Here is a 13,147-nt window from a genome sequence, read left to right as displayed (position 1 = left end):
TATCTCCAAGTAGAAAGACTCCACAATCTCTCTGGGCAACCCGTGCCAATGTTTACCATCCTCACAGTTGTCCTCTCACTACATACCAAACCTGGCTGTTTTCTTGACTCTCCTGTGCAGGTATTTGTAGTCATTGATGAGGTCTCCTCTGAGTCCCTCTTTTCCAGGCTGAGCAGTCTGAGCTCTCTCAGCCTCTCCTTGTGTGACAAATACTCCATGCCCCTCACCACCTTCCCTGCTCTTTACTCCAGTACAGCCATGTCTCTGGAACTGGTGAGACCAGCACTGGACTCAGCTCTCCAGATGGGTCTCACCAAGGCTGAGCAGAGAAGGATAACTTCTCCCATCTGCTGGCAATCCTCTGCCTAATGGACCCCAGGAGGCTGGTGGTCTTCCTTGGCTCAGAGGAGTTATCATTGGCTCATGGTCACCTTGGTGTCACCAGGACTCCCTGGTCCTTCCCTGTAAAACGAAGCTAAAAAACCCATAAAACCTGGAGAATGAGCAGCTCAGATACTATCTATTCATGTGTACAATCATGGCTTTCCTTTACTGGCTATGATTCAGGAGAAGAAAGTATCCAACAACCACAAAATAACTGAAGACAGAGAATTTCAGGTATTGAGTAGGGTTTATTCGCTTGTTATGTTTTTCAATTGTAATTAAATTTGCAAATGTGAACAGACACAATTTAATGCCAAAGATTATTAAACACAAGCAAAGAAATCACCAGGATTTAACAGCTGGTATTTTAGCATAAAACAATGTTTGCAAAGCAGCTGGCATGGCTAGATGATGCAAGTAGCTCTGTGAAGAAATAGGTACACAACTAACAGACCAACACACAGTGAACCACAACTCAACTCCTGCTTTTATGTTTACGGCGTTGTTATATTAAGCATTTATATTTACATGTAATCCTGAATTATTTCATTACGACTTACTGAAACTGTCATCATGGATCAATTATTCACTTATAAAGACATTCTACCTCCAAACAGAGTTAAGCCAAATTCTCTCACAGGCAGTTTTGGAAGAAAAACAACGACTGACTGAAAATGCATGCAAAGATCTACAGTAGTTAGGTTACTAATACATCTGTCCTGACTCACTCCCTCATAACATGAATGCTGTATGTGTGTTGTATGAAAAGAAGTTGGGAATCCCACTAAATTCCCAAGTGATTTTTTGCTATGTCAAGTCTGCATTCAAATACACATTTATAATTATGTTTCTTAATGCACATGCATACGTGTGCATCTAGAAAAAAGTGTATTTAAACACATACACTCAGACCCCAAAAGATCCTAGAGGTAAAGGCAGGTTTAAAATAAAACAAAATAATACCAGGATGAAATAGTTCTAAACAACAACAACAAAAAAAGGTAATAAATATTCAGTGAGATATATGGCATTATTATAAAGTGCTCTACTAAAATCTCACTTATTAAAATAACAATAAAAATTATGTTCCTTTTAATTGATTTATATAATTTGGTAAAGCCATTAAATATTCATTATCTATCAGTGACTATGCTTCCTTTAAAATTTTAAACAAATAGATAAAAGCAGAAATTAAAAGGCAAAGCAGCTAAATGAAGCAGTTCTATTGGAGCCTTTCAGGCTTTTGTCCTGAAATTCATCAACAACCTCAAAATTTCAAACCCTAGAGCATATGGATTAAAAATAAAATTCCAATTAGAATTATGAGACTAAACAAAATTTAACTGGATTTTAAGGAAAATGACAAACTGAGAAGTTTTTATCCTACGTTAAAATTGCAAGGTTTGAATTGCAGAAATTACATAACGCCTTTTCCTGTGCATTTCCCCCTCTTTCCTCACACATGTGCAATAAAGCTCCACTGAAACCTAGTCCGTAGGTCTCATTTCTCCACATTCCACTTAATTTTAAAAGCAACCTGGCTTATATGCTACTGTATCTTGTCCAGTCTGCTTCCATCCTTCTGATTTTCAGCCAACTCACAAAAGGGTAGATCTACAAGAGTGTAAACATTTTAAACAGCTTTATACCGTACCACCAAATTTCTTATTTACCAACATTCATCAAATTTACTAAATTTCTTCTGTACCACCGGAAGTTAAAAAAGAAATGTGGTAATATTGAACAAAAACAACTTCAGGAAATAAAGTGAAACAGCCCCACAATGTGAACCTGTCCCACTGAATCAATAAAAAGCCAAATATTTTTTCATATTTCAGTACAGCAATATTGAGATTTTTCCCACCTCTTTTGTTGATGTTCCTCATTACAATTGCTTTACTCAACCATAGCAATTTTTTTTTACTTTTTTATCCACGGTTTTATGGATAAAATTATCCCTTTAATCAGTAAAAAAACCCACCCCACAACAAAAAAAAAACCAGTAAGTGGTTATTTTTAATGTCTACTAGAAAGAGCACTAAAGACTAACAATTCAGCTCTGACACCCCAGTTGAATCAAACAGCATGTAAATGCAGTTTCCTTCAGGAATTTGCTCTGATCTCAAGAGAGACCCCTTTACTGTTGAGCAATTCTGCTGAAGCAAATTCACCCTGTGCAGAGGAGCACACCTCCTCCTTGGCTGCCTGCAATTGCTCCAATTAAACCAGTTAAGCCCTAATTTGAAGCTAAGGGGACTGAGCTGGTGCACTGGTCTAGCTGCTGTGTGGATGCAAAATTCCTATCAAGCCACAGAATCAGCTGATCTGGCTAGTGGGAAATGCATAATGACAGCATTGTCTCTCTGCTCCCTTGCAAGATCTGAGAGGTACTGAGCTGCTTCAACCAATGGAATACCATTTAACAATACATTCCCTACATCTGGAAGAAAAGAAAAAAATAAATCCTTAACTAATAAAAATCATAACAGCTGAGCAAGAAAGTTAAGTTTTCAGTACGCTACCTGGCACACCACCAATATACATATTTATGAGCTACCTGGTAAAGAATGTACTGAGAAAAAACCAATGTCCTCAGCTGCACTTCAGCAGCTTCCCTCATTCAACACCAGAATCTCACATTCTGGATACAAAACGCTGTTACCTGCAGATTCAGCACAATTTCCCCTTTACAAGGCACTTAAAGCTACCTAAAACCTGAACTGCAAACAGAAGAGTTGAAATCCCTGCTCCCATAAGATTTGATCTGACATTTTCATTCTATCAAACACACCCTCAGCAGCAGGGGTTTTTGGCTAGTGTTCTGATAGTACATGAGTTACAGAAAAGTATCCTATTTATGTTTTAAGTGGCATCTTGTAAATATTCTTTTTTACCAGCATAGCCACTTAAATGCTTTGTAAAAACCTCTGTCCCTTGCAAACCCACCAGAAATTCAAGTGCAAAGGCACAAGTACATGGAATCATGGAGGAAGCTTCCTGTACACAAATATAAGATTTTTTTTTAAAAAACCCAAATTTTTGGAACTACGTATTTTGTGTAATTCTTATCTTTACTTTGAGTTTTTTAATGGAGTTTAGCTGCAATACTTCTGGACACACTTTAAAAACATTACTGAAATAAAGTGATCTGGATTGCTGAATCCAATCTCCTTGTATTTATTGAATAGCAGCAAGACTGAGACCTCTAATATCAGGTATTTACTTTCATAGATGTTTCACTTCTCATAATGAAACAGAGATAAATGTGGTCATAAAATCATGAATTACAGTAATGTCCAAAGTGTAGAGATCTAGAGTAGAGTGTGTAGACACTCTAATTGTCTGGCTTGGGTGCAATTCCTGATACCTTTCTTTTTATGAAGCAAAATCATAAATTATAAACACTCTGAAAAATTAGTGTACAATCCTTTCTGCAAGTTTCCACATCACTTTTACATTTTAGAAAAATTTGGCATCAATAATTTTAACCAGTTATTGAACATGGACATTTTAACCTTTCTGCTCAGTACATTTGTTACACAAGTCGAGCTCCAAGTTTCAGATATTGATAGAGTGGGCGTGTTTCTTGCACAGTGGCTTGTCCTTCTTGGAGAAGAAAGTCTGGCCCTCCAAGCTGTCACTACATACCTGAAATGGAGTAAGAAACAAAACAACACCCAATTCAGATGGATTATTCAGAATGCCAAATCATGGTATTGTTCTATGCACAAATACATTCCAAGAGTAAGAATTACCTCTTTTTTAGGGATCCTCTTTTTATGTAATACTAATGGATGGTGTAAGTATAACCTTTCTTAAGACAAGAGGTGCTTAAGTGAAAGCACAGTTAGATTCAGAATTTAAGAAAAAAAACCCCCACCCATTAATATTGGGGCTTCTCTTTATAATTTTTTGGTCATACAATATTAACAAGCAATACCTTGGCTACAGTGTCCTTATGTCAAAAGCACTCTTACTACTTTGGAAACACAGCCCATTCCCTTACGACCTTCCACACTTACTGCAAGGAAGTAAATGCTGAGGGTTAAATGCTGGGACACAGGGCTGCAATCCAGGACACCTTCCCTCACACCCGTGCCAAAGGCTTACAATAGCAACACACCTTCCAAATAACTGGGAAAGCACTTTTTGTTTGGGCTCAGGGGATTGAAAGAGGTTAGAGCTGTTCACTCCCATATGGGTCAGGCTAGAACTGCTGCCAGGGTTTGTTTAAGGCACACCAGCTTTACTTACAGAGCATACAAAGCAGGTGTCATGCCAAGTGTGGCCCAGGGCTTCAAGAAACCTGTCTCCAGCTTCAATGGGGAATTCACAGCCATGGCACATCGTACCGAAGAGGGCATAGTAATCTGCAGAGAGACACAAACAGCTTTTAAAGCATATGCAGAAAAGTAGGACTGACCTTCGAGAGCTTTGATCTTTCATTGGCAATAGATTTGGACTTCTGAGCTTTATTAGACTGAGTATACTGAATAAAGAGCTCCTAGATTGAAAGCCTGGGATGTTGACTTCTTGCTAATTCAGTTCTCTACCTCATCCTTTCAACTGGGCAATGCTTCCATCTTCCTGGTGTTTCATTTCCTTGAGATCAACAGTGGGCTGGAGTGGGGGAAATGCACTCCTTGAGAGCACCCACGTGAACTCTATATGCTCCAAAGTTCTCTCCAACTCTGCTTTGAAACCACACCCCAGCTGTTCACACTACAGACCTTCTCAGAGAGCAATGAACTCCGACCTACATTCTGGTGCAATTTTCACCCCAGAGTGCACTACTCAAAACCATGTAACCATTAGCCTTCTGTCCCAATTAGAGTCTAGAAATTTGGATCATCAGAATATCTTTCCAGTCACTGGAAAAGTCACGTTACATGACTTTTAAAAAAAACAACAAAACAAAACCCCAAAACAAACCAACAAACCCTTCCTCTCCATTACTATGGAGAAGCTTCTCCAGCAATCTCAGGGAGCAGGGACTAAAACAAATGGCATTGAACCATTCAATTTCCTCAGCCCAAGCTGTCTGGTCTTTTTCACTTATTTCAACTCTCAAACTCCCCATTCTAGGAAACAAATGTTTTATTTCTGCAGAGACAGCAGTGGCATTAATGCTATAACATGAGAGAATTTGAGACCATCACAATACCATGGCAAACATGCCATGCAACATTATGTCTTCATAAGATGAACTGCAGTCAAAGTGACAGCCATAACGAAGCTTTGGACTCCATCTACCAGTAGCAGAGTGTTACTACCATAGTAACACTGCCTCTAACAGGGAAATTAGATGCCAGCGGTCATTTCCAAAGGAGAATTATTCCCACCAGGTGGGAAACTGGGTAAAAGTGGATTTTGTTTCTCACCTGGATTGTACACATCTGCTGAAGCTCTAATGCTTACTGCAGCAGAGCCCACAGAGGATCACCAGATGTGTCAAGCCCAAGAGAAAAGTCTTGGTTTTGTTTCCTAAGACAGTGTTTTGTGTGATGACCTCCCTGAAAATGAATCATCATAGGAGACATCTCAACAGCAGATGTCTCTCAACACAAGTGCTCTGGAATAGCAAAGCCCTCGATAGCTGCCAGTTGCAAGAAACTGCTTCACTGATCACCTCCATTAATCCATGCTACTGGAATGAATTTGTTAAGTGTTTAAGAAGAAAGCAAAATAAGAACATTAAATGGTAGGACAGACCTGTGCAAAACCCCTGAAGAACATGGTCTCATGACTGTACTCTTTCAGCTCTTTACATTTGTGGTCATACAGAATCTTACTGATATTTTCCTGGTGCCAGCAGTTAAAACCTTTTGTAAGTTGGCCTGTGGTTGTGTTGATAAGTTTATTGGCTTTTCTTCTAAAGAAAGGGCAGTAGATAAGGCAGAATGAAGGGCATCAGCTTTCTTTTGCATGCTTGAATTGCGATACCACAGAAGCCTTCCAAGGCAGACTTTTTACATAGTCACATATCAGTGCTTCCTGCACACAGCATTTTCAAAACTAGGCTACTAACTCTGCCCTTAAAAAATGTTCAAAGTTGTAGATATCCAGACTTTTATGTTAATTTTAGCCACAACATCTAAACCCAGAACATTCTGCAGATTAATTCCCCTTTAATACTAATAGCTAATGCTGTTATAATTTCAAATACAGGTTTAAAATTAGAACTCTCCTTTGCACTAGGAATAAGGAAAGTTGGCAGTGACATTTACTCCTTATTTCTTTAAAATTAGTCATAGACTCATAACTCCAGCTGGACTGAAAGTCTTTGAAAAATTAATATAACTCAAATTAACATCTAGTTAGTGAGCCAGAGCCATTACAAAGTATCACTGCCAATAACACCTCACAGATTGTGTCTGCATTAACTTGCACTAGCAACTTTTTATCTCAGAAATAAACTTTGTAAGAAGTGTAGTACACTTGACATCTTACCACAGTTTTTCCCACTTATAGTATAGAAAAAGGCACATTTTGTACAGGAATTGTAACAGTAGCACAAATCAATGGACTGCACGACATGCAGGTCATTTGGTGGCAGGAACAAGAATTGAACCTTAGGAGAACAAATCCTCTCACGAGCTTTCCACCCAAAGGGGAGTTATTGATTCCTCCAGTACTATTTTTGAATCATCAAATGGTTTCAGGATTAGGGGCTTCACATGGCTTCAGGATGAAATTTCACCGTGCTGTCACACTGGAGGATGCCACTCGTATACCCATTTCCTCTGCTGCTCCACAAATTCAATAGGAGTAACACCCTACCCTACATTTGTCACCAAGTTAGCAATAACCTACTGTGTCCTTTTGTATCAGCCAACATCTCATTAAAGCAGCTCTTACAAGAGAAATTTTGGATAAATTGGCCTACTTCCCTCATGCTTACAGTACCTAGCACTCTCCCTGGCACCCACTGTGAACAACTCTGGGACCAACTCAGAAGGAAATCAAAGCTCCAAAGAGGTCATTAGAATTTCATGCTAAATCTTTTCTGGTCAATCCATTTCTACATCTATGAAACTGCAATGTTCCTAAGAGTAGAAGGAAAACCATAATAAGGGTCCAACTGACAGTTACCAACACAGCATGCACTGTGAAAACAGATAGTTTTCATATAATTTTGTCTCTTCTATTTTGTGGGAATTGTTTATTTCTTTCCTAGCTCAGAGGAGTACATGGAAAGTTTTAAGTGAACTAGAAAACCAACTTAAATAAAAACCGTTCATACTAACAATAATAGGCTGACAAGAGGCTCAGCATGGCCTGGCAATGTGCACTCACAGTCAAGAAAACCAAAGGTATCCTGGGCTACACCACAGGAGGAGTGGCCAGCAGGCAAGGGAGGGATTCTGAACCACCTGCTTCACTGGAAGTCCTGCATCCAGCTCCCAAGAGGCATGGATGGGGACCTGCTGGGGCAAGTCCAAAGAAGGTCACACAGATGCTCAGAGGAATGGAGCACCTCTCCTTTGAGGAAATGCTCAAAGAATTGTGGTTGTCCAGCCCAGGAGAAGAGAAGGCTCCAGGCAGACGTTACAGCACCTTCCAGGAAGGGGGCCTAGAGGAAAGCTGCAGAGGGACATTCTACATGGACAGACAGTGATAAGACAAGGGGGAATAGCTTTAAGCTGAAAGATTCAATTTATATTGGATAATAGGAAGACATTTTTTCACTGTGGTGGTGGTGAGGCACTGGAACAGTGTTGTGGATTTCCCATTCCTGGAGATGTTCAAGGCCAGCTGGATGGGGCTTTGAGCAGCATGGTCTAGTGGGAGGTGTTGGCAGAGGGGCTGGAACCAGATGATCTTCAAGGTCCCTTCCAACCCAAACTATTTTATGACTTTATAAAAAATGTTATGATTAGCTGGAAGTGCTAAAAACCAAACCAGAAATGCTCTGAGAACTTGTAGGCCACATCGTTCATGGAATATCACTCATCAGGCTTTCAAGTGCTCTAATTTTATCATTGTATTTTTCCCTTGACATTTTTTTTTATTGGATCCTGCAAAAAACTACCTGGACAGACTGCTTATTCTTGGAAGCCCCTCAGGCTGTGAATAAGGCTATTCAGAGAAAACCACATTACTCCACTGCCATTTTCTTGTGTTTGGTAAATAAGCAGATTCACATAAACTTTAGATTACTTCAAAGCCAACCAGAAAACTAAAACTAACACTTTGATGTATCACTGATACTCCAGCTGAGGACTTAACAGGAATAGGCAAAAATCAGTGACAAGAAGCTTGCTGTTGCTAAAGCTGATGAAGAAATCCTTACCAACTCCTCCCGCTGCAAACTAAGGGGTCTACAGCAACAGTTATTGCTTTGAGTTGACATATCAAAGTTACGCGCAATTGCTGGGGCACTTCTAATGTGTAGCTTGAGAAAAGGGAATTATTATTTTTCCCCAACCTTACTGAGCTCTGCTTTCCTGCACAGCTGCAGTAAACTTTGGTTGTGTTGCTTCTTACCCGTCTCACAGTAGGGATCACCATCTTCTAAGTGAAAAACATTATTGCGGATGGGGTTATGACAGGCCACACACACGAAGCAGGAAACGTGCCAAGTTTGTTTCAAAGCATTTATTACTTCCTGTGGGGATTAGAAAAAGTGTTAGGAACACATTATTTCGATGTGATGACTAGAATTGTGGTAGCCATGCCTCCACACTTGATTCATTTCAAGAATACTTCGTTTCCTGCTGCTACTTTGAAAATGGGTTGTGCACACAAGTTCTGCAATGTTAAACTTAATGAGGTGCTTTATTTGTGGTACATCTCCTTATTTTTCATGAGCAATCCTTCGGGGTCTTAGGTAGGTTTGACATAGAGTTGGACAAATTTTAATTCATTTGTTCAAATTCTTAATTTTAATCAGTTTCTCACCCATAATGGGCTCCTGAAATAAGAAAAGCAACATCACTCCCTTCTCTTGAAGTCCATGAAGAGTTAATCAGAAGACATCACACAGAAAATTAAGACTGTTCTGTGCTGTTTTCAAAGATGCTATAGTGCCAAATATGACTTGAGAACTGTGCTGCCAGAGCCCTGCATGACCCCAGTTACACAAGAATGCAGACACATTGCTGTCTGCAGCGAAACAGCAGCCGATCAGCTGGCAGGCTCAAATGAGCAATATCAGTACCCAGTAGGAGAATGCGTTTTTCCATCTACATTAACACTGGGAATATTTCAGTACTTCTCATCTAGCAAGTAGTGTGTTCTTAGTCCTCAGTTCACCTGAGGAAGATTTTTTCTTTTTACTTCCCTCCCCCACTTCCCCCTTCCCATTCTGTAAAAAGCTGCCAATTAATTGCCGATCACATGTTGCTCAGGATAATTTGGTAATGGCAACAGCTACCAAACAGCTTCACAAAAACAGGAGCTGAGTTTAGAAGAGCCAAGGAGCCTACAGCACCTTTTCTCAAAGACATTGAAAAGGTTCAACATTAGAAGATCCAAAGTTTGTATTTTGTATGTGATCAGAGCAGAAAAGGTGTGTCAAGAATATATTTGAAAGAATGCAGACTTGGCCAGGTAAAATGGAATTTCATAGCAGAGAAGCACTGAACACTGTGATTATTGTTCCCACCAAAGAACAGGCCACTTGCTGGTCACTTACCCCAAGGATCTTCCTCTGGCACTTTGAACACTCAGGGGCAAAGAACTTCTCATAGCAGACCTCACAATATAGCATCCCTTTCTCTTCCACAAATCCTATGTACGCCATGGATGTTTTGCAGTGGGCACAATTAAACTCCTCTGGATGCCATGACTTTCCCAAAGCCACCAAGAAGGGTCCTCTGAGTAGAAAGACGAGATATTGTCAGCAAATGCACCTGAACTGGCTCCTGCAACAGCTGTTAACTGATTTATCTGCAATAGCTCTGTGCCATTACTACACTGGTCACACAATACACTGCTCCATCCCTCTTTCCTCCTACAGGCTCTAAGAAAGCTCCAGGTGTTGACTGTATCCATCTCCATTGAACTCTCTCCTAGAAATGCCTGCCCACAATAAACACTAATTCTTTTCACTTCACTGCATTTCAGAAATCTTATCTTAGAACTACATTAAAACCACAGCGCTGAAGTGTCTGCTAGGGAATTGAAGAAGAATGTTTTCCATGTTCCCAATTCCATTTATTGCAAAGAGCCATTTGACTCAGTGACATGATCAGCTCTCCTATAGTCTGCATTTCTATTGAGACTACAAATATAAGCAGACTTGACCTCACCAGGAGCAGATAACATCAGCTTCTTCTCAGACAAAAATTGCTGTCCCTATCCAACAAGTTTCTTACAGGATAATCCACCCTAGTTATAGGAGTATTTTTTGGTACTAAAATAGGTCCATTTTTTCCCAAACACGCAGCTTCCTCTATCATTTGCAAATACAAAAAAGCTATACTTTTAATACCATTTGTCTGGTTAATGTAATGCAGTTAATAAGAAAATAAATTTATCCCTTTTTCAGTCAACAAAAAATTCTCAGTTTGTTACTCATGAATCCCAAATATATATCGTCTCTATATTCATCTGAAAATATATTCAGTATGTTCATATCTTTAGTGAACATTTAGTGAACATAGTGAATATTTACTTTAAAGAGGTGCCTCCAAGGTCCCATCAACACTCAACTTTCCAGAATTTAGGTTTCATATGAACTTTGTGGTTCATCTCCCTTACCAGATTTCCTGTTTTTCCAACCAATAAAGATGTAATTCTTTCAAGTAGTGGAAAGTGAAAAGATGTAATTCTTACTTTTTTTTTTTTCTGATCTAATGCTGCACTTAAAAAAACCTGAAAGGTACTAATATGACCACCTGCTGCTAAACATTGTTTTGGAAATCAAATAATCTACAAGAACATTTTTGTGTAAGATTTTCATATGAACAAAGCAACAGCAATAAAGAGAAAAAACCCCACACAAACAAGAAAAAAACCAAATAACCCCCCACAGTTCACCTTGAAATTTGCTCATGTTGACTCTAAAATGAAAATATAAGTGGGCTGAGAGGACAGAGAACAATTTCATCAAGGATAGAGTATACAGACTGTAATTTTTCTTTTACATTTTCTCTGGCGACACTATATTTTCAGCAGGGTGAGAAGTCCAAGACAAGGGACTCAGGATAGACTTAGGATAGACTCAAAGGTTTAGGGTAACTCAAAGACCTTGTAAGGTGATGAACATCCTTAGTCTGGGCCTGTTTATTCTATTCACCCCTGTTTATTGGAGGGAACAGAGTGAAAAAGGGCTCCTGAAGAGAAGCTTTAAGGAGGGAGCTGGGGCTGAGCGCAGCTCTCCAGCCCCTCTCCCAGCGGATGCCTGAGCTGTGCAAACACTGACCTAACCTGATACCCTCCCACTGCTCTACAAGCACCTTTTTACATCAATGCCCTCTCAGTTATGTACTGATCAAACAATACAAGCCCTTATGTACAACAAAGTGCCCTCAGAGGGCCGTGTCAGCACAGGCTAATTTAACAGATTCATTAACACGAGGCTGACACTAAAGACACTCTCCCAGCTCCAGGTAGGATTGAGTTTCTGGCCATCTGCACTGAAATGACAGGCTCAGCTCTGCAATGGGAAGCAGGCATGCCAGCAACAGGAGGAGAAGGAATTTTTACATCTGCTGCACTTAGCTCTCAAGAGTTTACAGCCCTGATGTGTTGAGGTCAGCCATTCAGGACAGTGCACAGGAACGCAGACGGACCAGGAACAGCTTCAGAGCACACCTATGGAGTTCCTCTCCCAAAGCCCCCAGACAGCTGGGGCTGTGCCCTGCACAATGTCTACGAGGTGTTCCATTAGTGCACTGGCTCCCTGTGCACACATGTCCAGAAGAACACTTTCTAAATACAATTTTACTTTCAATCAGGCCGCAGTTTAAACATGTCAAGCTGATACTGTGGCTTAATGACTCCTTCAACTTAAAAGCTGCCCAAAGCACATGGAAGAAAAAAAAGAAAAAAAAAAAAAAACCTGCCATGTACACTAAAACATGATATTCAGAACTTGGAACTTGGAGGTGTTCCCAGTCTCTGAATAATTTTGCCATCAAAATGATAGCTTCCAGGAAAAAAAAAAAAACCCTGCCATGTAAAATACACTAAAACACGATATTCAGAACTTGGAGGTGTTCCCAGTCTCTGCATAATTTTGCCATCAAAATGATAGCTTCCAGTAATGAATGTATTTAATTCCTCTATTAATTTGAAAAGGACTTTAAAGCCCCAATTTGAGTAAGGGGCAGGATGCCCACTCTCATGCAATGTGACAGAAGTAGCTAGGGGGATGCAATGCTAGGAAGATGGCTGTAGATTCTTCATCCTTCATTTCCTCCTCATTTAATACCAAAACCAATAAAATTCCCACATGCCTCTGTCAATTAGAACATATTTGTAAAAGCAGTGCTAAAACCCCACATTCCTACTGTCTAAATGGGATATGGGATGACCCAACTGGCAACAGTTGGCTATGAATGTGCCTCTACCCCAGGCTACTTTGACATGCTGAGCATTTCTGAACAAATTTCTGGCATTACCACCTAGACCACGTGAACAGAACTCAGAGATGAAAACAAACTAATAATTTATTATTTCTTGGAAAGAAATTCTGATTGATTTACAAGAGTATTTGCAGAATCTAATGCTCTAAAGGTACATGATTTTAGCAGTCACCTCAGACATCTGGGTTCTACATGCAACAATGATACTGGGGCAAACTGAAAAGAGAAAT

At 39.8% G+C, this 13,147-nt stretch overlaps 1 protein-coding gene across 9 annotated transcripts in view; it reads right to left on the bottom strand.

Moving 5' to 3' along the window:
• Positions 1 to 612: 612 nt before the first annotated feature.
• The window catches only part of PDLIM5 (PDZ and LIM domain 5), a 127,110-nt gene continuing 114,575 nt past the window's right edge, over positions 613 to 13,147 (bottom strand). For 8 of the 9 annotated variants that reach the window (XM_039710597.1, XM_039710604.1, XM_039710605.1 and 5 more), the window contains 4 exons: positions 10,022 to 10,202; positions 8,872 to 8,992; positions 4,639 to 4,754; positions 613 to 4,032 (listed from right to left, as the gene is read on the bottom strand). In XM_039710597.1, coding sequence (XP_039566531.1) covers positions 3,943 to 4,032; positions 4,639 to 4,754; positions 8,872 to 8,992; positions 10,022 to 10,202 — 508 coding nt within the window. In that variant the 3' untranslated portion in view covers positions 613 to 3,942. The remainder of the gene's footprint in view (positions 4,033 to 4,638; positions 4,755 to 8,871; positions 8,993 to 10,021; positions 10,203 to 13,147) is intronic. The other variant, XM_039710600.1, reaches the window with a different exon arrangement.

Source organism: Passer montanus, unplaced genomic scaffold (assembly GCF_014805655.1).
Source record: "Passer montanus isolate IOZ18808 unplaced genomic scaffold, ASM1480565v1 scaffold23, whole genome shotgun sequence".
Classification (NCBI taxonomy): Eukaryota; Metazoa; Chordata; class Aves; order Passeriformes; family Passeridae; genus Passer; species Passer montanus.
The sequence above is the reverse complement of the archived record's forward strand: the minus strand, read 5'-3'. Positions and strand labels throughout refer to the sequence as shown.